The 25,196-nt window shown below is 41.0% G+C and overlaps 2 protein-coding genes across 2 annotated transcripts in view; one reads left to right on the top strand and one right to left on the bottom strand.

Moving 5' to 3' along the window:
- ZNFX1 (zinc finger NFX1-type containing 1) overlaps positions 1-25,196 on the top strand; it is a 474,364-nt gene that overhangs the window by 380,941 nt on the left and 68,227 nt on the right. The window lies entirely within an intron of this gene.
- The window catches only part of LOC138149583 (somatomedin-B and thrombospondin type-1 domain-containing protein-like), a 33,976-nt gene that overhangs the window by 6,525 nt on the left and 2,255 nt on the right, over positions 1-25,196 (bottom strand). The window contains exons 3-4 of the mRNA XM_069072758.1: positions 5,083-5,277; positions 970-1,048 (exon numbers count right to left, since the gene is read on the bottom strand). Coding sequence (XP_068928859.1) covers positions 970-1,048; positions 5,083-5,277 — 274 coding nt within the window. The remainder of the gene's footprint in view (positions 1-969; positions 1,049-5,082; positions 5,278-25,196) is intronic.

Raw genomic sequence — 25,196 nt, 5'->3', positions numbered from 1 at the left:
AGAGAGAGAGAGAGAGAGAGAGAGAGAGAAAGAGAGAAAGAAAGAGAGAGAGAAAGAAAGAGAGAAAGAAAGAAAGAAAGAAAGAAAGAAAGAAAGAAAGAAAGAAAGAAAGAAAGAAAGAAAGAAAGAAAGAAAGAAAGAAAGAAAGAAAGAAAGAAAGAAAGAAAAAGAAAGAAAGAAAGAAAGAGAACAAGGTGAAAGTTGGGCTTTGTTTTTCTTGCTGTTCTTTTGCCGACATTTATCCTCCATCACAGACCTCCTCCAATGGTTCATCTTCATGGGGTGTTCATGACCCCGGCTGTTGAAACTTTTACTAGTGGAGTATGAGTTCCGGCAAGACCTCCCAAGATGGAAAGCATGAGCCTAGTGTGGGACGTGTTTGCCTGTCCCTCAAGGCCCAGCCTCGTTAATTACAGAAAGACTTACTACCTGAAGATTGGCCACCAAGGGGTGATTTTTTTTTTTGTCCATAGTAACCTGTGTAGACTTGTTTACTCTGAGGCAAAGCGGTTGAGATCTGGGCTGGTAGAGGAAGTGCCCAGACCAGTAAAATGATGGATTTTTTTGTTTTGTTTTTGCTTTTTTTTTTTTGGAATGAGGAAGGCAGGGCAATTGGGGTTAAGTGACTTGCCCAAGGTTATACAGCTAGTAAGTGTTAAGTGTCTGAAGCTGGATTTGAACTCAGGTTCTCCTGACTTCAGGGCCGGTGTTCTATTCACTGCGCCACCCAGCCACCCCAAAATGGTGGATTTTTAAAAGTAACTTACATTTACACAGGGATTTTAGGTTTTAAATGCACTTTCCACATATTACTTCATTTGATCCTCGCAGTAACCCCATGTAACAGACAAGGCAGGGATTACCATTCCCCATTTCACAAATGGGAAACTTAAACACAAAAAGGAAGTCACATGCCCCAAGTTTAGCCCCAGGAGAGATTTTCTAGGTCCCAGTTCTCATCCTACTTACCCAGCTGACTTTCTCTCATGGGCCACGGCCCTCTTTTTCCTCCCATTCCGGAAGGCCCCAGTGGTTATGAGAGCTGGGACTGTGAGAGCCAGAGAGAGAGAACAGGACTAAGTAAGTAACTACCCCCAGCCAGGGCTCCTGGAGACACATCAGAGAGTCATCTGCAGGAGAGTTAAGGCTGGTGCAATTTGGCATTCAGTCTATTAGAAAAAATAGCCCTTCAGTTGCACTGAAAGCCTAGGCTCACCATTCCTCCCGCCCACAAGCAGGTTTTTGATCAGGACAATTGCAGAAGAAAGAGAAGGAGGAGGGAGAAGAACTGAGAGCCAATTCACAAGAGGCTGATGAATTCTTCCAAAAGCTTAAAATGGCTGCAGTACCTCACAGGGGCTGCACTAGGTAAAAGACCCAAGGTGGCCATCAGAGGAAGGAGTATCTATAAGAAAGGCAATTTGGCAATTCCAGGGCCTGCCCACAATTTCTCTGCAGCAGAGTTTGGTTTTTCTGGTTAGCTCATTGTATCCCAAAGATTTAATACTAAATGGAAACTGGATGGATGCCCATCAATTGGGGAATGGCTAAACAAGTCGTGGTATGTGATTGTAATGGAATATTACTCTGCTGGAAGAAATGATGAGCAGTCTGATTTTAAAAGAAAAAGGAAAGAAAGACTTGCATGAAATAATGAAGGGTGAAATAAGCTGAAACATGAGAATGTCGTATATAGTAACAGCAATATCGTTCAAAGAACTGTGACGACCAAGTTATTACGAATGCTGCAAATACTCAAATCAACTACAAAGGACCTACGAAGGAAGATGCTATCCACCTCCAGAGAAAGAACTGATAAATAGAAGTATGCATAGGGATGGTTTTACATATATTTATAAATCTGCATTGAATGGTGACTTTCTCAAGTTCGGGGTGGGGAGAGAGGGAGGTAGACAGTTTGGAATTTAAAATGTAACAAAGAAAAATAAATTCAATTAAATTAAGAAAGAAAAAATATTTAGTGCTAGAAGGGACCTTAGACCATCTGGTCACACAACTCCACACTTTATAGACGGGTTAGAATGGAACTAGACCTAAGAACATAGATTGTTAGAATTGGAAGGGAACTTAAAAGATCATCAAGTCCCAGAAGTTAAGTGATTTGCCCAAGGGTCACACAAACCCAGTGCTTCTTCTACCACACAACACTGTGAATGCCAGAAGGGCAACAACTGCCATATTTAAACTCTCTGCTTCTCCCAGCATCCAGTAGGTGTTTCATAGACATTTGTAGCTATGGTCTCCCCTGCTTCTTTCTACTACTTAATAACAAAAGTGAGTCACAATCACCAGAGAAGTCTGAATTTAGGTCACACTTTTGTCCCCAATCTGCCTTGTATAAAACCTAAATGCAGCCTACAATTGGTGTCATTTTTCAATTTATATGTAATTTTTTTCTTCCATTCAAAGTGATCTCATTTTAGGGTTACAGACCTATATTTGGCTCTCTCAAGTATAAAGGATGTCAACAGATGAAGACAGTGTGAAGGGAAGCTTGGATGACCACTTGCCCAGGATGTTGTGGAGAAAAATTCTGTTCAGGTAAGAGTTGGACTAAAGTTTACTTCTGAGTTCCTTTCCAAACAGAGGTGTGTTAAAGCAAGCTCAAACAGGCTTCTGAGAGATGATTGTTAAATTTTCAGCATGAGCATTTACACATCAGAAATCAGAAATCATTCTACAAATCAAGGCTTGATTTACTGTTTTGCTGATTATCTCAGCTTAAGGAAGTGATATCGAAAATGTTAGTAAAGCCAATTAAACTAAAAATGTGTCCTGAGTATTGTAAAGCAATATTGTAATAAAGCAGCATTGTTTTCAGAGAGTAGGTTGTTAAGCATTTACCGTAAACACTTGCTTCCAACCCTAAGATTTGGGGAAGGGAGGAAATCCATTCTAGTGACCAGAGTGTGTATCAATGCAGCACAAAGATGGAAGAGGGCAGGACTGATCAGGGAACAGCAAGCCATCCAGTTCGGTTGGAATATAGGCTCTATAAAAGGGAGCAGATCATCCATACGTATTTTTTATGCTTTGCCATTGCCCCATGATTCAGTATCCCATTTTAGTCCCAGTTGTCAGGACAGGATTTGAAACTCCCAGAATAAGAATTCTATTCCGATTCCTGGAATTAGGCTGTAGGGGTGGGGGAAGTAGGACTGAAAAGGGGACAGGGTCATAGCATTTGAAGCTAGAATGTTTCCTGGACAATATCCAGGTCAGAAGTGTCAAACACACAGCCTAGGCAGCCAGCAACCCTCTTGAGGGAACAAGATTTAAAATGTCATTGGGAAATATTTAACTAAAGAATAAAAATGCAATACAACATAGATAATGTTCATCTGTGGTTTTTCTAAGTCAATATGCTGCTGGAAGGGATCCTTTAGTACAATTTAGCTGTTTATGTTTCTATTTGAGTTTGATACCAGGGCTCTAATTTAATGATCCTCTTCTTATAGAGGAAGGAATTAAGGCCTGGAAAAGAGAAGACTGTCTGGGGTAGTAACAAGTGCACCAGAATTCAAACCCCAAAATAAGACAGAATGAAACAGTTCTAGCCCAAACAGGTGAACCCTGAAAACCTTTTGGATAGGCACAGGATTTCATCAGTAAAGACTATAGAGCATTCCCAGATGAGGATGTTCCTTCTACAATGCAAGGCAGTACCTTCTTTGGAATGCAGGGTCTTAAAGAATTACTTAGACCCCCTAAAAGATGAAATGCTTACCCAGGGTCACACAGCCAGTATGTGACAGATATAACAATGAAACCAGGTCTTCTTGGCTCTTGGTAAAGACTTCTTTTTTTTTAAGAGCTTCAAAATTTGATTGGACTGGGTGAGACGGTATTGGAACTGAGACTCTAGAGATTCATCAGTCAACCTTTACCCTCCAGATCCATGTTATAATAGAAAGACCTCTCGACTTAGAGTCAGAGAACACAGGTTTGAACCCCAGCTCTGCCATTTACTAGATGTGTGACCCAGGACAAGCCATTTACCCATCTTTGGCCTCAGTTTCCATATCCATCAAATGGATCAGTCTTTCCTAAGAACCCTTACAGCACTATAATTCTATGCTCCATATTATGAGGTCTGTTTTTGCTCTATTACTCTATATTCTAGTGATCTTTCCAAGTCTAAAATCCCATGGGCCCTCAGGGTTAATAGTAATGTTAATAACAATGACTTATATTTATAGGGTGCTTTAAAACGTGCAAAATGCTTTGCCTCTATTATTTCACTTGATCCTCATTAGAGCAAGAAGGCAGATGGTGAAACGTATCAAGAGCTAGACTGAAAGTCAAGAAGATCTGAGTTCAAATCCTGATTCAGACACTTGCTCACAATGCGATCCTGGGCAAGTCATTTAACCTCTTCTCAAACTCAGTTTCCTCCCATTTAATGTGTGGATGATAATAGCACCTACTTCACAGACTTGTGAGGATCAAGAAATGAGATACATAAAGTACTGTATAAATGCAAACTATTCTTATTCATTATCCTGTGAGATAAGTTATATTACTACTTCTATTTTTCAATTGAGAAAACAGGGTGAAAAGGTAAGTGTCTTGAACAGGGTCACACAGGTATTTCATGTCTAAGGGAGGATTTGAACCCAGGTCTCCCTGACTATAAGTCCATCACTCTATTCACTAGCAATCAATTAATAAATAAGTATTTATTAAGTGCCTACTATATGCCAGGCACTGTGCTGAGGGCTGGGATACAAAGAGAAACAAAGGACAGTCCCTGTCCTCAATGAGCTTACAATCTAATGAGGGAGACAACAAGCAAACAAATATATAGAAGGAAAGCTCTATAGAGGATAAATAGGAAATAATTAAAAGAGAGAAAGCACTGGAATTAGGAGGAGCTAGGGAAGGCTTCCTATAGAAGGTGGCATTTTAGTTGGGATTTAAAGGAAGCCCAGGGAGGTTGGTAGCCACTATAACATACTATCTCCTCTAGTACTTGGGGCTTTTTGAAAGTTTCCCCAACCTGCTCTTTGTGAAAAGACTTGACTTTCTCCCTTGCCTCTTTGACCCATTCCTGGAACTCACTCAGAGCCTGTTGGCACTCCACCCCCTGATGGTTCCAGTATTCCACACAACCAGCCCTCTCCTCCAGTGCAGGGCAGGGGCCACCACTGTTCCTTGGCTCTCTTAAGACTTGTCTCCTCCGAACTCGAAAAGTGACAGTGCAGGGCTCAACACATCGGCTCCAACCACTCCACTCTGACACTGCACAGGTCACAGCTGTAAGAAAAAGAACAAACAGAGTTTCATGGTGTGACTTTCTCAGACCTTTCCCGAACTTTTTCTGACATCTGAGCCAAATTAAACCCCAGAGAGGATTATGTTGTGATGGAAAAAACACTGAGCTCCAAGTCATCCCTCCACCACTTACCATCAGGTAAGTCATTTAAACTCTATGTCACTGTTTTCCCATCTATAAAACAGGCATAATGATGCATACCTCACAGAAATGTTGAAATGATCAAATGAGATAATAGAAGAGAAGTTTGAATGTTATAAAATAGAATACATATAAATATAAAGCATTGATTATCATTATTATCACCTATGAAACACAAAATCTCAGTTGGAAAGGACCTCAGAGGTAATATAGTCCACAGATACCTAAACAAATAGAATGGGAGTAAAGTCAGTGATTCACTTGAGCTCTCCAAAATTCCCCTTCAAATGATGTTAGAAATAATGCCTCAAGGGGCGGCCACGTGGCTCAGCAAGTAAGAGCACCGGCTCCAGTGTTGGGATGACCTGGAGATCGAATCCCGGGCTCAGACACTCAGCACCACACCCAGAAATAACTGTCCATGTAACCTTGAGCAAGTTACTTAACCCCAATTGCTTAAAAAAAAAAAGAATATAAATCATTGGTAGAAACAGGACTTCCACGTGGCTCCCACTTCCACCTCCTCCAATTCATGCAAAAAATGACTCTAAACAAACTTTGGAGCTACAGAACCCACAAAATGACAGAAAGAAACTAAATTCCTGCTGAAGACAGACCAGCAGGCTGGCAGGAAGAGGCCAGTCCAGCTCTCTGGAAGCTGAACCCAGCCCTGTGTGAGCCAAAGGTTTTAGCCACAGGGCAGCCACAACCAGCCACTGGCTGGAGAGACTTCAGATCACCAGCAGCTGTGATGGTTTCCAGAATTATCAACCCATAGATGCTAAGGACAAAGTGAGAGGATGGAGGTTCTGCGGTACATGACCAGTTTGCCAGAGCCTGTAGAGGCTTCAGAGAGGGCACCCAACTAATACCTTTGGCAGCTGAGAAAACCCTAGTGATTGGGACAAAGCTCACCTCTCTGACAGCAGAGTTCTACTGTGGCAGAAAGCTCAAAAGTCAAGTAATTGAGTGGCAACATGAGCAAGCAAAGGAAGTAAAGCAAGCTCAGCAATCCGACATTAGACTCCTATTTTGGGAGAACAAGGATCAAAGCATGGAACAGGAAGAAGACAGTAAAGTCAGAACTCCTGCACCAAAAACTTCCAAGAAAAATATGAACTGGTTACAGGCCATAAAGGACCTTAAGAAGGATTTTGAAAGTCAAATAAGATAATGAGAGGGAAAATTGGGAAGAGAAATGAGAATGATGCAAGAAAATTATGAAATGAGAGTCAACAACCTGACTGAAGAAAATAACACCTTAAAAAATAGACTAACTCAAATGGCAAAAGAGGCTCAAAAAGTCAATGAGGAGAAGAATGCCTTAAAAAGCTGAATTTGCCAAATAGAAAAAGAATCTCAAAAGCTCACTGAAGAGAATCATTCCTTCAGAATTAGATTGAAGCAAATGGAAGCTAATGACTTCATGAGAAATCAAGATACTATTAAAAAGAACCAAACAAATGAAAAAATAGAAGGCAATGTGAAATATCTCATAGGAAAAACCACTGACCTGGAAAATAGATCCAGGAGAGATAATTTTAAAATTGTTGGACTACCTGAAAGCCATGATCAAAAAAAGAACCTCGAAATCATCCTTCAAGAAATTCTCAAGGAAAATTGCCCTGATGTTTTAGAACCAGAAGGCAAAATAGAGGTTGAAAGAATCCACCGATCACCTCCTGAAAAAGATCCCAAAAAGAAAACTCCTAGGAATATTATAGCCAGGTTCCAGAGCTCCTAGATCAAGGAGAAAATATTACAAGCAGCCAAGAAGAAATAATTTGAATATTGTGGAAACACAATCAGGATAACATGGGATCTGGCAGCTTCTACACTGAGGGATTGAAAGGCTTGGAATATGATATTCTGGAGGTCAAAGGAGCTGGGATTAAAACCAAGAATCACCTACCCAGCAAAACTGAGTATCATGTTTCAGGGGAAAATATGGTAATTCAATGGAATAAAGGACTTCCAAGCATTCTTGATGAAAAAATCAGAGTTGAATAGAAAATTTGACATTCAGATACAAGAAGCAAGAGAAGCATGAGAAGGTAAACAGGGAAAAGAAATCATAAAGAACTTATCAAAGTTGAACTATTTACATTCTTACATGGAATAACGATAACTGTAACTTATGAAACTTTTCTCAGTATGAGAATAGTTGAAGGGAATAGAAATATATATATACATGCATATATATGTCTATATAGGAGGGTATATGGGCGTATGAATACATATGTGAGTGTGTAATACATAGACAGAGGATACAGGACCAATAGGAAGGGATGATACTTAAAAGGTGAAATTGAGAGGTGAGAGAGGAATATAATGAGAGGAGATGGGGAGAGACAGAGTGGGGTAAATTATCTCATAGAGAAGAGGCAAGGGAAAACTGTTACAATGGAGGGGAAGAACAGGAAGGCAAAAGGGAATGAGTCAATCTAATTCTCATTGAATTTGGCTTAGGGAGAGAATGACATACACACTAAATAAGGTATCTCACCCTACAGGAGAGTAGGGGGGAAGGGGATGAGAGAGGGGTATGATGGAAGGGAGGGCAGGATGGGGGGAGGGAAGTTAGAAGCACCCACTTTTGAAAAGGGACAGGGTCAAAGTAGAGAATAGAACAAGTGGGGGTCAGGATAGGACAGAGGGAAATACAGTCAGTCTTTCACAATATATCCACTATGGAAATGTTTTGCAATGCTACACATGTACAACCTATATTAATTTGCTTATCTCCCCAGTAAGGGTGGGTGACGAGGGAGGAAGGGAAAGAATCTGGAATTCAAAGTTTTAAAATCAAATGTTTAAATATATGTATATATTATTATTATTTTACATGTAACTGGGAAATAAGATATACAGGCACTGGGGCATAGAGATCCATCTTGCCCTACTGGAAAGTCAGAGGGGGGTGTGGGGGAGAACATAGGAGAGAGCAGATTGGGGGAGGGGATATTCAGTAGGATACCTGTTTTGGGGTGGTGGGTAGGGGAAAGATGGGGAAGAAATTTATAACTCAAAATCTTGTGGAAATGAATGATGTAAACTAAAAAATAAAAAATAGAGAAAAAAGAATATAAATCATTCCCCAGTTGATAAAAAAAAAAAATAATTGGTCAAAGGATATGAAAAAGCAGTTTTCAGATGAAGAATCAAAGTTATCTCTAGTCATGTGAAAAAATTCACTAAATCACTGTTGATTGGAGAAATGTACATTAAAACAACTCTGAGGTACCACCTCACGCCTGTCAGATTGTATGACAAAAAAGAAAAATGACAAATGTTGGAGGGGATGTGGGAAAATAGGGAAACTGATAGGACACATTCAAGTCCTCCTGACTTCAGGTCCATTGCCCTTAGTACTGTGCCACATAACTGCCTGGAGTCAGGAAGACCTGAATTCAAATCCAACTTTAGACACTTACTAGCTGTGTGACCCTGAGCAAGTCAATAGAGCATCTAGGGAGTGCAGTGGATAGAGTACTATACTAGAGACTTGGATTCAGGAAGACTCATCTTCATGAGTTCATATTTGGACTCAGACACTTAACTAGCTGTATGACCCTGGGCAAGTCATTTAACCCTATTTGCCTCAGTTTTCTCATCTGTAAAGTAGGAATAATATTAGCATTTACTTTCAGGGTTGTCATGAGGATCAAATGAGATAATATTTATAAATTACAAACCTTAAAGTACGATATAAAGCACTATATAAATGTTAACTATTATTATTATTACTATTTTAAGGCCTTTAATAACAGGGAACCCACTTAAGGCAGTGTAGTATAGTGATTTGGAATTGATGGGAACAAATTAGAATGTTTCATGTTTCCTTTGAGGCTTCTCTTCCCCATCTCATCACCATTTTCTTCAGTCTTCCTAATGGCATAGTTTTCATTAGCCAAGCTCTAGCTCACAAGACTCATTCTGAACATCAGAGTTGGAAGGAATTTTAGAGATTGATTAGGCCAGTAGTGATCTCCCTTCTCCTTTTCAATACATTCTACAGATAGGGAACCTCAGACCCATAGGAGGAAGAAGTACCCCAGGTTGCACTTTGAGTGAATGGTCAAGGGAGATTCTGAGTCAGTTTTCCTGGTTATTCATTCAGTGCTATTTTCTGAGAGTTTTCAACTATGGATCATAGATATTGCTAAAACTATAAACATTGGGGCGGCCAGGTGGCTCAGCAAGTAAGAGCACCGGCTCCAGTGTCGGGATGACCTGGATCAAATCTGGGCTCAGATACTCAGCACCACACCCAGAAATAATAACTGGCCGTGTAACCTTGAGCAAGTTACTTAACCCCAATTGCTTTAAAAAAAATAAAACTATAAACATAGTATGACTATAATATGCTATATACTTGTATTAGATGTTTGTTGTTGTTCAGTCAGGTCCAACTCTTTGTGATGTCATTTGCTATTTTCCTCTTCTACAAGATGAGAATTATAAACAAATCACCATCATCATCATCACTATATCATATAGTGTTTTACAAACCACTTTCCTCACAACTCTGTGAGGCAGGTAGCTTCACAAAGTTCTATTCTTACTCCCATTTTACAGATAAGAAAATAGAGACTCAGAGAAGGGAAGTGATTTGCCTAAAGTCATGTGACTGGCAAGTGACAGTCAGAACCCCAATTTGGGTTTCCTGAGTCTAGGTCCAGCGTTCATTCCCACTGCACTAAACCAGAATGCTAGAGCTGGATGGAGACTGCTTTCTATAACCTAAAGTGTTATAGAAATGTGAATTATCATTATCATCATTATTATTGGTTAAAAGTATGTTAGAGCTAATTGACTCCAACTTCCTCATTTTACAGATATAGAAACTACAGCCAAGTGACTTGCCAAAGGTCACACAGGCATTAGTGAGAGAAGAGGGATTAAAACTCATAACTTTAGACTCCCAGTCCAAATATTTTACTGCTCACACCAAAATCCAACTTTTGATTTTATTTCCCAGGTAAAAATTCACAAGGGACATATATACATATTCTGATTATCCATGTAATGTTGAACTCGGTGACCATTAATCAATATAAAGGCTCATACATTTGAGGTGTTGCTATTTCTCAGGCTGTCTGCAGCCTGGGCACCTCGGCATTTATTCATTTGTTGAGCTTCCAAAATTAGGGCAACTCTCAGATTTCCATGGGAGCGGCTTTATTGCTCAGTGGGCTGCAGCTATTAGCCAAGTAAATGGCATCATCACTTGACCCCCCCCCCCAATCTTTCCCTCCTAGACTTAGAGCTATTCTGACAGAGAGACTCTCAGAAGGAGGTCTAGACTGGAAGTCACAAGATCTGGGTTCTTAGTCTTGGTTGTACATACTCTGTGACCTTAAATAAATCCCTTCCTCCCTTGGGGCCTGTTTCTCCATTTCCATACTTAGTTAAATTAGGAGAAAGAACAAGATGGCCTCTAACATAACTTCCAGATAAGAACAATGGTCACAGTTCTATAGCATTTAAGGTTTATAAACTATTTTCCCCAGAACAGTTTTAACAGAAAAGTAATGCAAGTCATTTGAAAGGAAAAGGCTGAGGCACAGAAAGCAGTGAAGTGATTTGTCCAAGGTAACATAGCTATTTAGTGGTGGAGGCAGGAGGCAAACACAGATTTACAGGTCACAGGTACAATGTTCTTTCCACTACACCATGCTGTCACTCTGAGAGTCAAAGATTCTGAAACAAATTTAAGTTCACATACAGACACACAGTTTTCAGGCTGAAAGGTGCCTTGAAGATCACCCAGTCTAAGTCCCTCACTTAAAGAACAAGGAAACAGGTGGGGGGGGGGCAGGATAGAATGGAGGGAAATATACTTAGTCTTTTACAACATGACTGTTAAGAAAGTGTTTTGCATGACTACACATGTATAACCTATATCAAATTTCTTGCCTTCTCAATGAAGGGGGTGGGGAGGGAGGAAGGGAGAGAATTTGGAACTCAAAAGTTTTAAAAATGAATGTTAAAAATTGTTTTTACATGCAACTTGGAAATAAGATATACAGGCAATGGGGTATAGAAATCCATCTTGCCCTACAGGAAAAAATAGAAGGGAAGGGGATAAGAGAAGGGGGTAATAGAAGGGAGAGCAGATTGGAGGATGGGGTAATCAGAATGCACACTGTTTTGGGGTGGGGGTAAGGGAGAGATAGGAAGAAAATTTAGAACTCAAAATCTTGTGGAAGTGAATGTTGAAAACTAAAAATAGATTAATTAATAAAAAGAAAGAAAAAACAAGGAAACTGAGGCTTCAGCAGAGTAGGAATTGTGTAGTGCTGTGCAAAGAACACTGGATTTGGAGTCACAGCACCTGAGCTAGAATCTTGACTTGGGCAAGTTTCTTTAAATCTTTGAACCTCAGTAAAATGAAGGTGCAGTACTAGGTGGTCTCTCAGGTCCTTTCCCATTCAAAATCTATGGACTTTTGATCCTCCATCTTGTCTACTAGCATCTGTGGGAATCAGAAAGGGCCTCTTCAATGAGGTAGCTCTGAAATCAAGCCTTGAAAGGTAGCCAAAGGTCCCAAGAGATAGAGATGAGGAGAAAGAGCTTTCTAGGCATGAAAAGAAAAGGAATCAAGAGACAGAGAAAAGGAAGTAAGCCAGCTTGCCTGATGCAGACTGTAAAGCAGAGTAATATGTAATCTGCCTGGGAAAATCAACTGAAGCCAGAATGTGATGGGCTTTATATGACAAATAAAAAGTTTGCATTTTATCCCATAGGCAATAAGAAACCACCGAAATTCTTGAGTAGGAAAATGACATGATCAAAACTGTGTTTTAAGAATATCAGTTTGGGGGTAGCTAGGTGGTGCAGTGAATAGAGCACTGGCCCTGGAGTCAGGAAGACCTGAGTTCAAATCTGGCCTCAGACACTTAACACAAAAACTAGCTATGTGACCTTGGGCAAGTCACTTAACCCCAATAGGCCTCCAAAAAAAAGCCAAAAAAGAATATCAGTTTGACAGCTGTATGGAGAATGAAGTAGAGAGGGGGAGAACTAGGGAGACCAATTAGGAAGCTATTAATAATCCAGGTAAGCAGCAAAAAGAACCTGGACTAGGGTTGTGGCCTACAAAAGGAAGGAAGGCAGGAAGGCAGGAAGGAAGGCAGGAAAGCAGGAAAGCAGGAAGGCAGGAAGGAAGGAAGGAAGGAAGGAAGGAAGGAAGGGAGGGAGGGAGGGAGGGAGGGAGGGAGGGAGGGAGGAAGGAAGGAAGGAAGGAAGGAAGGAAGGAAGGAAGGAAGGAAGGAAGGAAGGAAGGAAGGAAGGAAGGAAGGAAGGAAGATATCCGAGAAATGCTAAGGAGATGGAATCAAGAGACTTCAAAACTGATTGGATATGGAGGGGTGAGTGAGAGTAGAAAGCTGAAGATTTCACACCTGGGTAATTGGAAGAATGGTAGTGTCCTTGACAGAAACAGGAAAGTGAGAGTGACTGGATTTAGGTGACAATAGAATAAGTTCTGCTTTGGATTTGATGACTATGGAACATCCAGATGGAAACATCCGACAAGTAGTTAGAGAGCCAGAAGTGGATCTCAGGGAGAGGTATAAACTGGCTATGGAGATGTAAGAGTTAACATAGAAAGATAAATTCATATAAGCTAAGGAGATCACTGAGAAAAAGGAGAGAGAAAAAGAAAGTCACCCAGGAAAGAACCCTGAGGCACACCCACAGGGATGATAAATCTACAAAGTAGCCTGAGAAATACAAATGTATTGGATCCAGGCAGTGTCATGAAAGCCTAGGTGAGGCAGGAGAAAATTGTCCTTATGTCTCATATTAAAAAGAAGTCACCCCCTAACAGAATCTATTCTAATGTAACTTTCCTCTTAAAAAAAGAGGTAATTATTACTGAAAGTAATAAACCTTATTTCAAAATGGAAACTCACCCCAAATTTATTTACATACCTGCTAAGGGAAAAATGGAACTATTAACTCTAAAAATACCTCACATACAAAGTGCTCAGGAAATGGACACATCATAGCAAAAACATACCACTAGGTGGCAGTATTTCAGAAAATTATAGTGTATAGTGTATCTATATATAATTTATATATAATATTCACTATGTATATTACTATGCTGTTTCCCTAATTTAAAAAACCACTAACTTAAACTTAAGCAGCAATAGCACCTGAGCACCCTGAGTTAAAGTGAGCCAGCCTGCCCAGGTTACCCAGGTAGCATTATACCACCTAAGTTAGTTGGAACCCAGGAGACCTTAGTCCCTCCTCTGCCAATGTGTAGTTTTAGACAAGTCTCTGGGCCTCGGTTTGCTCACCTGTAAAAGGAGCGAGTTGGACTATTTGATTACAAAGACCCATGCCAGCTCCTCCATTCCACAAGTCTTTACTTTTCACCCTCTGCTCTGGTCAGATGAGTGTAGCACAAAGGGAAGTCTGTGCTTCACAAGCTATATGATGCTGAGGAAAACAACACATAAAAGGAAGCTGAGGGGGTGCCACCTTCAGTGCTTGTGGGCAATACTTACCATGATTTCTACTCCCACCCCCAATCTTTCCCTCCTAGATTTAAAGCTATTCTGACAGAGAGACTTGACTAGAAAACCCTGGATTCTCAGATTCCCAGTTGTTCAAGTGATAGAGTGGGGAAGGAGGAAAAGGAAAGGAAAAAACCCTAACTTTGTAAGTCTTAGCAGAGCACTGGAATTGGAGTGAAGAAGACATTGAGTCACTTAAAACTATCAACCTCAGTTTTCTCATCTATAAAATAAGCATGATAATAGCAATTACCTCTCAGAGTTGTGAGATTAAAATGAGATAATAGGAGTGACTAGGTGGCCCAGTGAATAGAGCACCAGCTCTGGAATCAGGAGGACCTGAGTTCAGATCCAACCTCAGACACTTAACACTTACTAGCTGTGTGACCTTGGGCAAGTCACTTAACCCCAATTGCCCTGCCTTCCTCCCTGCAAAAATAAAATAAATAAATAAATAAAGTGTGATAATAGATGTAAAGCACTTCACAGACCTCAAAGCACCATATAAATGTTAGTTATCCTTGTGATCATTATTCATGATACATGTTAGAATTTTAGGTTACCTGCAACAAAAACCTTTTAAAGTCACCTGCTGTTTCTAGTTAGATGGTTTTGGTTAACAACATCTGGATCAACCCAGGAGAAAAGACTTGTCAACAGATAGGGAAAATACCACAAGTGAGAAATAAGCCCTGATCTTGGGAAGAGTAGAAAGAAAGTAATAATGGAAAGACTATAGTCTGTCCCACACAAACAGAGATGTCAGAAGTGGGAGCCTGTCACATTGGGTGGGGAAAACTCTATTTTATGTTCAGGTAATTGGGGGATTTCCTCCCTTTTTTAATTGCATGGTTTTTTTATTTGTAAGTCTGTATGTTTGGATGAATGTTGGATTAGTATCCCCCCAACATTTTTTGGGTCATTCCTCCAGGGTATAACTAAAAGCTCAAAGTTTGGGTCTTTTAAATTATTATTTTGGAGTGGCTAGGTGGTGCAGTGAATAGAGCACCAGCCCCCTGAGTTCAAATTTGGTCTCAGGCACTTGACACACTTACTAGCTATGTGACTTTGGGCAAGTCACTTAACCCCAACTACCCTCCAAAAAGAAAAAAAAAGAAAAAGCCAAAAATATAAATTATTGTTTCCAATTGGGACCCTTCCTGAATAAACTAGCTATCCTTTCACTATACCTTTACTATTGTGGTATATTAAGAACCAATATGTATACTGTCTCAAAAGTATGGCATATAGGGTGGCTAGGTGGAGCAATGAGTAAAGCACCGGCCCCGGAGTCAGGAGGACCTGAGTTCAAACGCAGCCTCAGACACTTAACACAAAAAACTAGCCATGTGACCTTGGGCAAATCACTTAACCCCAATTGCCCTACCTTCCCCCTCCAAAAAAGCAAAAACCAACCAAACGAACAAAAAACAATATTTTTGTTACTGTATACTAAGTTTCAAGAATTGTTCTCAGTGCTTTACAAATATCATCTCATTTGATCCTCACAACTTTAGGAGGTAGGTGTATTATTATCGCACTTTACAGATGAGGAAACTAAGGCAAATAGAAGTTACGTGTCTTGGCCATGCTTCACACAGCTATTAAGTGTATGAGGCTAAATTTGAACTCAGTTCTTCTTAACTCCAGTTCTAGTACTTTATCCACTGCACCACTTAGCCGCTTCTGTGTGAATAAGACACATATTTTTGGACTTGGCCAACGCGGGAATTTATTTTGTGTGATTATACATAATTGTTACATAGGCTTGGATTTTTCATCTTTTTTTGCAGTGGCTAGGAGGGGAGAGAAGTAGGAGAAAATAAATACTTTTTAATTGAAAGAAATAAAAATCAAAGTAAAAAAAAAAGAAAGTTGTGTATCCTAGTGGCAGTGGAACTCCATCAAGCACTGTCAGTTTCAGGGTTATCCACTGAATACTATGATAAAGCTATTCTGACTAGAGTGCTCCAAAAGGAGGCTGGAACAATGTCTGTACTCCTGCCAATTACTTTATACAGCAGAACACTCCAGTGTCCCCAAAGAGATAAAAGTTGAAGAGGATGTCTGGAAATTAGTTGCTAGACCCCCTATGGAGGACAAGAGCTTGGCAAGAAATTTTAAAACCTTCCTGAGGAGAGGGAGATGGATGGAAGATGAAGTGAGGTATCTGCTCAAAAGGATAATAAGCTTGCCAGGGCAAAGACAAGGTACTCACTATACAAAGATAAGAACCTCTTTTTTTCATCCCTTCTCCAAACTTCTGAAATTCTGTCTGGGGCACAACCATCCTTCCAATCACTCAGCTTAACAATCTAAGAATCATCTTCAACTCTTCTCTCTCCCTCACCCCCCCCCCCATCAACACTTGTTGATTCTACCTCCACAACATCCCTTGGTACCCATCCCTTTCTCTCCATTCATGTGACCACCTCATCAGTTTTCACCTGGACTATTGAAATAGCCTCCTCATTGAACTCCCAGCTGCCAGTGTCACCCTCTTTCTAATCCATCCTCCATATAACTGTCAAAATTTTCTTCCTAAAGCATGTGTCGACTTGATGAGCCCCTGCTCCAAAACTCTGGGTGCCTCCTATTGCCTTAATAAAAACAAACTTAAAGTCCTTCACAATCTAATTCCAGACTGCTTTATTACAAACTTATTACATGTTACTCACCTTCATGTGCAATGTGGAGTACATATTATTCTCCCTGAACTCAAAACGTTGCTTCCATGCTTTTGCACAGACTGTCCCCTATGCCTAGAATCTTTAAGACCTTAGATATGTTCTAGGATTTGTTGACTACTATGAGAAAATTGTCACCATTGCTAAGTCTCTCAATGAGCTCACTTGTAGGCGTATGGTTGAGAAGTACTAAACACAGAAGGGCAAAAATGGGGCAATCACACCCCTTTGTCACCATTGGGGGGTCATTATGAAAAAAAATATAAAATTAGTTTTTAGGGACTAGGTCACAGGTGCACTGGTCCTGGCTTTTCAAATCAAAATTGTGTTACACACTGATGTTAGTCTGGAAGGTTTGTGAGCATTCTTATCACAGAAGAACAATGGTATGATAGGAACATCTACCAGCATTTCCCTGCAACATGGGTTAGGATCACTCCTCCTTCTTTCCTCCTGCAACACAAATTAGATTTTCCTAAAAGGAGATAAAGCTGTCCCCTGGTTTCTCTGATGCATCTTCCTAATCATCTAAGGGTATAAGAAGTGCCAGCCAAAGGGAGCAGGGTTCCTTGGACTTGATGGATTTCTGAAGACCACACAAGGTATGATGTCCTCCTTCACCATATCCTGCCCTGATGACCAGGCACTTTCCCACATATTTCGCCCTAACATCCAACCTAACCTAAGAGAGTGTTGGTGCTTGGGACTCCTCCAACAGAGAGGCATCAAAAACTGATTGCATTTTCTAGTTAGGAACTTACTGAGAGGGAGACTCATTATCTCATACATATTTTGGCTTTCTTGGCTTTGATATAGGTTTTTGCTAATAAGTTCTAAGAATGTGTATATGGTGACCAGCGCCAAATTGGGTGCTATCTGCCAGAGATGGGCAGAAGTACTAGCCAGCTCTGAGTTCAGGGTGTACTATCAGCCAGGAAATAAGACCATGAATGCAGATGAAGCCTCTTGTCCTGTAGGGCACATGAGTCTGAAGCTGAAATAATCCCAGAATGGGGTAAAGGTGACGTGAGAGACTGAAAGAGACTGCTATCACAGACGTGAGAGTAAGGCTGGGAATCTGGGATATTGACCATAAGCAAAACCAGAGGAAGGTTTTCAAACTCTTTTTGTATCATGGACCCCTTGGGAAATTTTAATTTAAAGGTGCTCAAAGTATAACAGGTAGCTAGGTGGCACAGTGGGAAGCATATTGGGCCTGGAGTCAGGAAGACTCATCTTTCTGAGTTCAAATACTGCCCCAAATATGTAGTAACTGTGTGACCTTGGGCAAGTCACTTAACCATGTTTGCTTCAGCTTCCTCATCTGTAAAGTGAACTGGAGAAGGAAATTGCAAGTCACTCCAGTATCTTTATCAAGAAAACCCCAAATGGAGCCACATAGAGTCAGACACGACTAAACAACCACAACATCATATGTTAATTTATGTGTGTTTGTGATGTGTGGTACTAATATTAGGGTGCACCGCCAAGAATTTTCAGGGTCTGAAAATTTTTACTGAAGAAAGTAGTAGTGTAGCAGCTAGCATTTACATAGCACTTTATTAAGTGCTTCCAAGACATCTTATATGTGTCATCTCATTTGATCCTCACAACAACCCAGTGAAATAGGTGCTATTACTATCCCCATTTTATAGATGAGGAAACTAAGGTTAAGTGACTTTCCCAGGATCATACAGCTAGTCTGAGGTGGGATTGGAATTCAGATCTTCCTGACTCCAAGTCTAGCATTCTTACCCACTGAACCACCTACCTATCCCCAGAGACACAAAGAAAGGATATCACCCAAGAAGGTTAGGGGAAAGACTTATGTCAGGGCAGACAGAGGACACATTTTGCCCAGAGAGGGCTTTGGAGAGAAGAGGGTATCCACTGGTAGAAGGTTCTAAAAGTGACATCCCAGGGAGCCAGGTATGAGACATCAACCCACTTTCCTACCTGTGGAGGCAGAAAGCAAAAAGGATGGAGAAAGTCATGGTGAGAAGAAAAAAATGACTGTGGTCATGTGACTCCTCTGTATCCCACCCTGAGCTGGGTAGGGTGTGACACTCACCTCTCCTATTCCTGGAATAGACCAGAGCAATCTAATTCGAGAGTCCACCTGTTCCAGGTAATGGAGACACTGATGGGACCCAAGATCTAGCCCATTTGAACAAAAGGAGGTGGCTACTGAATTCGCTTGTATAGAAATGGCCCTGACTCCCAAGCTACTCCCTCTTACCTTTTGGTCTTGTGGGAGCAAAAAGAGGAAGAGTAGGGGGATCCAGGGAGGTAGAGGCAACAGTTGCCATGAAAAGTGTGTGAGAAGTCACCAACACCCAAGGGGACATTACTGAGGCAGGACAGTGTAAATTAACTATGCATGTATAATATTCAGGATAGGACCTACATCACTAAAAATTTGTTCAGGCCAAGGCTAGCAATTTTCATTTCCTCCTCCTTCCCTCTCCTACAAGCACAAGTAGGTAGAAGCACGACCTTCCTGTAGCTCCAGCTTCCACCCTCCCCAATCCATGTAAAAAGGGGACTCTAAACAAACTTTGGAGCTGCAGAACCCACAAAATGACACAGAGAAGCTAACCTCCAGCTGAGGACAGCCCTGCAGGCCGGCAGGAATCGGCCAGCACAGCGCTCTGGGAGCAGAGCCCAGCCCCACCCGAAGCTTTAGCCCCAGGGTGGGCCTGACCAGCCCCCTGCCAGAGGAACTCCAGATCAGCAGCAGCTGTGGCCCTTTCCAGATTTATCAACACATAGATGCAAAGGACAAGGTGAGAGGTCAGTGCAGTCTGGACTTTGGGAGCAGTAAGTGGGAGTGCGTGGCTTTTATCTCTGGGGTGAGAAACTGCTGAGACGCCAGCACAGCCTGCCAGCACCACATGGCAGCTTCAGCTCCTGGCCTGCAGAGTGTAGGGGGACCAAGCACCAATCTGAGGGGTAATCGCTCTTGCTTTAACCTGCTTGGATCTGGATTGCAGTCTAGGGTGGAGGTCCTGGGGTGTGTGTCCAGCTTGCCAGAGTGTGTGGAGACCTCAGAGAGGGCACCCATCTAATACCTCCAGCAGCTGAGAAAACCCCAGCATTTGGGATGAAAACTCCCCTGTCTGGTGGCAGAGTCCTACTGTGGCAAAAAGCCCAAAAGTTAAATAACTGAGTGGCAAAATGAGCAGGCAAAGGAAACAAAGCAGACAGAAGATTCCAACATTACACTCCTATTTGGGGGACAAGAAGGAGCAAGGCATGGAACAGGAGGAAGACAGTGAAGTCAGAACTCCTGCACCAAAAGCTTCAAAGGAAAATACAAGCTGGTTACAGGCCATAGAGGACCTTAAGAAGCAGATAAGAGAAGTGGAGGAAAAATTGGGAAGAGAAATGAGAACAATGCAAGAAAATTATGAAATGAGAGTCAACAGCCTGACTGAAGAAAATAATACTTGAAAAAACAGACTGACTCAAATGGCAAAGGAGGCTCAAAAAGGCAATGAGGAGAAGAATGCCTTAAAAAGTCGAATTTGCCAGATGGAAAAAGAATCTCAAAAGCTCACGGAGGAGAATCATTGCTTCAGAATTAGACTGGAGCAAATGGAAGCTAATGACTTTATGAGAAATCAAGACGCTGTTAAACAGATCCAAACAAATGAAAGAATAGAAGGCAATGTGAAATATCTCATGGGAAAAACCACTGACATGGAAAATATATCCAGGAGAGATAACTTAAAAATTATTGGACTACCTGAAAGCCATGACCAAAGTAAGAACCTAGAAAGCATCCTCCAGGAAGTTCTCAAAGAAAACTGCCCTGATGTTTTAGTACCAGAGGGCAAAACAGAGGTTGAAAGAATCCACCGATCACCTCCTGAAAAAGATACCAAAAAGAAAACTCCTAGGAATATTATAGCCAGGTTCTGGAATTCCCAGATTAAGGAGAGAATATTACAAGCAGCCAGGAAGAAACAATTTGAATATTGTGGAAACACAATCAGAATAACCCAGGATCTGGCAGCTTCTACACTGAGAGATCGAAGGGCTTGGAATGTGATATTCCAGAGGTCAAGGGAGCTGGGACTAAAACCAAGAGTCACCTACCCAGCAAAACTGAGTGTCATGTTTCAGGGGAAAATATGTTCATTCAGTGGAATAGAGGACTTTCAAGCATTCTTGCTGAAAAAACCAGAGTTGAATAGAAAATTTGACATTCAGGTACAAGAAGCAAGAGAAGCATGAGAAGGTAAACAGGGAAAAGAAACCATAAGGAACTTATCAAAATTGAACTATTAATATTCCTACATGGAAAAACAATAATTGTAATTTATGAAACTTTTCTCAGTAGTTGAAGGGATTAGAAATATATATATATATGTCTATATATGAGGGTATATGGGCATATGAATACATATGTGAATGTGTGTATATATGTTTACAGGTATACATAGATAGAGGGCACAGGACCAATTTAACAGGAAGGGATGATACTTAAAAGGTGAAATTAAGAGGTGAGAGGAATACAATGAGAGGAGATGGGGAGAAACAGATTGGGGCAAACTATCTCATACAGAAGAGGCAAGGGAAAATGGTTACAATGGAGGGGAAGAATAGGAAGGCAAAAGGGAATGGGTCAACCTTATTCCCATTGAATCTGGCTTGAGGAGGGAGTGAAATACACACTAAATAGGGGATCTCGCCCTCCAGGAGAATAGAGGGGGAAGGGGATGAGAGGGGGGATGATGGAAGGGAGGGCAGGCTGGGGGGGAGGGTAGTTGGAAGCACCCACTTTTGAAAAGGGACAGGATCAAAGTAGAGAACAGAACAAGTGGGAGGTGGGATAGGAGGGAGGGAAATATAGTCAGTCTTTTACAATATATCTACTACGTTATTGTTTTGCATTATTAGTACAACCTATACTGAACTGCTTGTCTTCCCAGTGGGGGTGGGTGGCAGGGGGGGAAGGGAATGAATCTGGAATTGAAAGTTTTAAAATCAAATATTCAAATATATATATATATGTGTGTGTGTGTGTATGTATATATATATATACTATTATTTATACCATCTTACATGTAATTAAGAAATAAGATATACAGACACTGAGGCATAGAGATCCACTGGAAAAGTCAAAACGGGTATGGGAGAAAATATGGGAGAGAGCAGATTGGAGGAGGGGATATCCTGTGGGACTGCTGTTTTGGGGGGATGGGTGGGGGGAAAACGGGGAGAAAATTTGTAACTCAAAATCTGGCGGAAATGAATGATGTAAATCAGAAGTTAATAAAGCATTAAAAAAATAAATAAATAAAAGCACAAGTAGACTCCTTCTGATATCAATATTTACCTCAGGGCTTGTGAAACATTTGTCCTTTTATGCTAAAATTCTATTTTGTGTCTCATGCCATCAAAAGATAAAGCTGTTCATCAATGGAATTTTTTTATAATGAGGTGGTTACAAAACCATCTAGGACTCCAATCATGAAACAACATCTGTGAGTAGTGTTTTTGGCAGGTCCTACCCCTCTCCCCTTTTCCTCTAGATTGAGATCTCTTTGAGTAGCTCAACTAGGGGAGCTTGGACACTTAGAAACCCAAATTTGAGTACTAGAGTCGTGGGAGGGAGGGAAGAAATGACCTTTTGAGTTGATGGTACATGCTTCAATTTTAGGCTATCTGTAGTGAATGTCTCTTGAGTTATCTGCTTGCTATCACCTGATATTAACATGATTTTCCTAATAAAACTTTTGGTTACTACAATATGCAGTTCAAGTGATTTGTTATCTACAGCGAATCAAACAAGAGAAGGAAATTGCCAATGGGTGGAGGCAGAGACACAAGGAACAAGTAATCTTAGAACTTGAGAATGGCTGGAAGAATTTAGTGCTGAGAAGTCTGTAGTCTGCCTACCCAGAGAGGGAACGCGGCACATGTGGGAGCCTGGCACATGAGGGAGGGCAGAGAGATCCCTATGTCACTCTCATCCTCACTTCACATCTAACGCCGTACCTGGAAAGGGTAGGTGATGTGTAAAGATGTATATGGTGGAAAGAGCACTGAATTCATGACCACATAGCCTAGCTTTTAGTTCCTGCTCTTTATCTCACTCTATCTGTAACCTTCCCCACTCTGAATCCCAGCTTTTTCCTTGTAAAACAAGGTGGGTTAGATTAGGTGATCCCTAAAGACCCTTTTAGCTCTAACATTCTATAATTTTTTTGGTTTGGTTTGGTTTGGTTTTTTTGCTTTTTTGGAGGGGCAATTGAGTGACTTGCCCAAGATCACACAGCTAGTAAGTGTTAAGTGTCTGAGGCTGGATTTGAACTCAGGTCCTCCTGACTCTAGGGCTGGTGTTCTATTCACTGTGCCACCTAGCCTCCCCCTAATATTATATATTCTATCTAAGATTCCTTTTACTTCCAATATTCTTTGTTCTCAGATTATTTCTAGCTCTTACATTCTCTATTTTTCAAGCCTCTTCTAATTCTAACATTCTGTGTTCTAACTTTCCATCTAGCTCTAACGCTCTGATTCTATAAATTGAATAGAATTCCCCAATACTGTAAATAGAACATTTTGGATCATAGTTTCCTTGATGCTGGAACTCACAAAATTTTCAGCTCCTCAGCCTTGAGCCCCTAAAATAATTTCTGCTGAATTTGGGATTTGTTTAAAAACAGATGGAGACGTGCCAGCCCATAATCAGAAAGCTGGTTTCTGGTCCCACAGTCCTTTGGCACCTACCATTTAAGGCAGGACCTAAAATGGGGCAAACAAAGGGAACAGAAGCTTTGATGAACACAAGGAATTGTCCTTATTATCCCCCTCTCGTCTCCCCTCTTGTACATCTCCTGCCACCCAGTCTGAGCTCTTTATACTCTAGAAAATGATGAAGGGTTGATAATATCAACTGGTTTTGTAGGCTCTGGGTCAGGAATGTGGGAACATTTCCCTGGATCTTCAAACAACATAACCACTGGTCCTTTCTGCCCATCTCCCCCTCCTAGGGCCCCACAGTCCTCCCTTTCCACTGTGAATAGCAACATACACAGGAATATCCCACTGGAAGGGATCTTATAGAGCTGGAAGGGACCTTAGAGTATAGAATGTCAAAACTGGAAGGAACCTCAGAACATACAACATGGATATTAGTGCTGGAAAATACTGTAGGACATAGAAAATGAATGATTAGAAGTGTAACAAACTTGAACCTATAGAATGGCTTCTCTCTGGGACTGCAATGGGATCCATGGCCCCTGTTCAGAGCCCCTCAGGCCACAGACATGTCCCTGAAACTGTGCCTCAGTTCTCCTACCTGTAAAATGTCTATAAGGAGGCAAGGCAGAAGGAATTGTGATACTCCTGAGTCCCTGAGGATCCACCCTTGCAAGTATGTGCCAGTTAAGTGCGGGTACCAGATGTGTAGAGGTAAAAAACAGTCCTGCTGTTCTAGGCAGATGGTTTTCCAAGTACAGCCTAGAAGGGGCCAGTCTGGTGGGTTTCGTAATATTCAGAGAAGAGATGGATGTACCAGTACACATCTGGTACCTTTAGTGTGAGTTCACATGGAATGAAATTCCCTCCCACCCCCTGCTTCCTCATCACCCAACAAAAAATACTTTCCCACACAGATGACTAAAAGTCTAATACTGGTAATTCCCTTAGTTCTTTAGTTAAGAACTTGCGCCCTCTTTTAAAATGCAAGTGTCTTCAGAAAAGGTAACCTTATTATGTTAATACTTTAGAATTATGTTATGCCAGTGCTCTAGGGAATCCTAGAAATCATTTAGTTCAACCCCCTCATTTTACAGGAAATAAACCTGATATTCACCAAGAGGAAGTGACTTGCCCAAGGTTATAATGGTGAATCAGGGACAACACCAGGGCTAGAATTTAGGTGGTCTGATTCTTATCTCAAAGCTAGAATGTCAAAGCTGGATCTTAGTACTCATCTAGTCCAATCCTCTCGCTTTACATGTGGGGAAACTGAGGCTCAGAAATGGGAAGAATACTGACTCTTAATATCACACAGGGAGTCAGAAGCAGAATCAGAGACAAAATCTGGTCTTCTGACTCCTCATCTAGGATTCTTAACTCTATAGCATGATATATAGTCAGTATTAAAGGAAGAGAAAAGCCATCACCACTCCAGGTCCAGCTAAGCTCTCATCAGGTAAAGATAAAAATTCTCATATTGGAAAGAAACGGAAAAATAACAGAGACAGCATCTCTAATGACCAAGAATGAAAGCATCTTCTCAGTGCCTCAGCTCTGTAAGTCTGACTCATTTTTTTTAAGGGGAGGAAGGTAAAAATAACCTCTTATCCTAAAGAATTTATGCATCTCCTAGAAGTGGAATAAGCATTAAGTTAAATCATACTCCATGAACATTCATTTTTATGCAGATGATGGTAGTGGTAACGATGATAGTGATGGTTATGATGGTAATGGGTTTTTTTAATAAAGATAGTACAGGGATGGTGATGGTTTGAGTCCTATTATTCCAAGTCACTTAGGAAGTTATACTGACACTGACCAATCACT

This window comes from Petaurus breviceps, unplaced genomic scaffold, assembly GCF_028583685.1.
Source record: "Petaurus breviceps papuanus isolate PSGF00001 unplaced genomic scaffold, PetGlider_PUasm1.0 90847, whole genome shotgun sequence".
NCBI lineage: Eukaryota > Metazoa > Chordata > Mammalia > Diprotodontia > Petauridae > Petaurus > Petaurus breviceps.
Note: the sequence above shows the minus strand (reverse complement) of the source record. Positions and strands in the feature narration are given on the sequence as shown.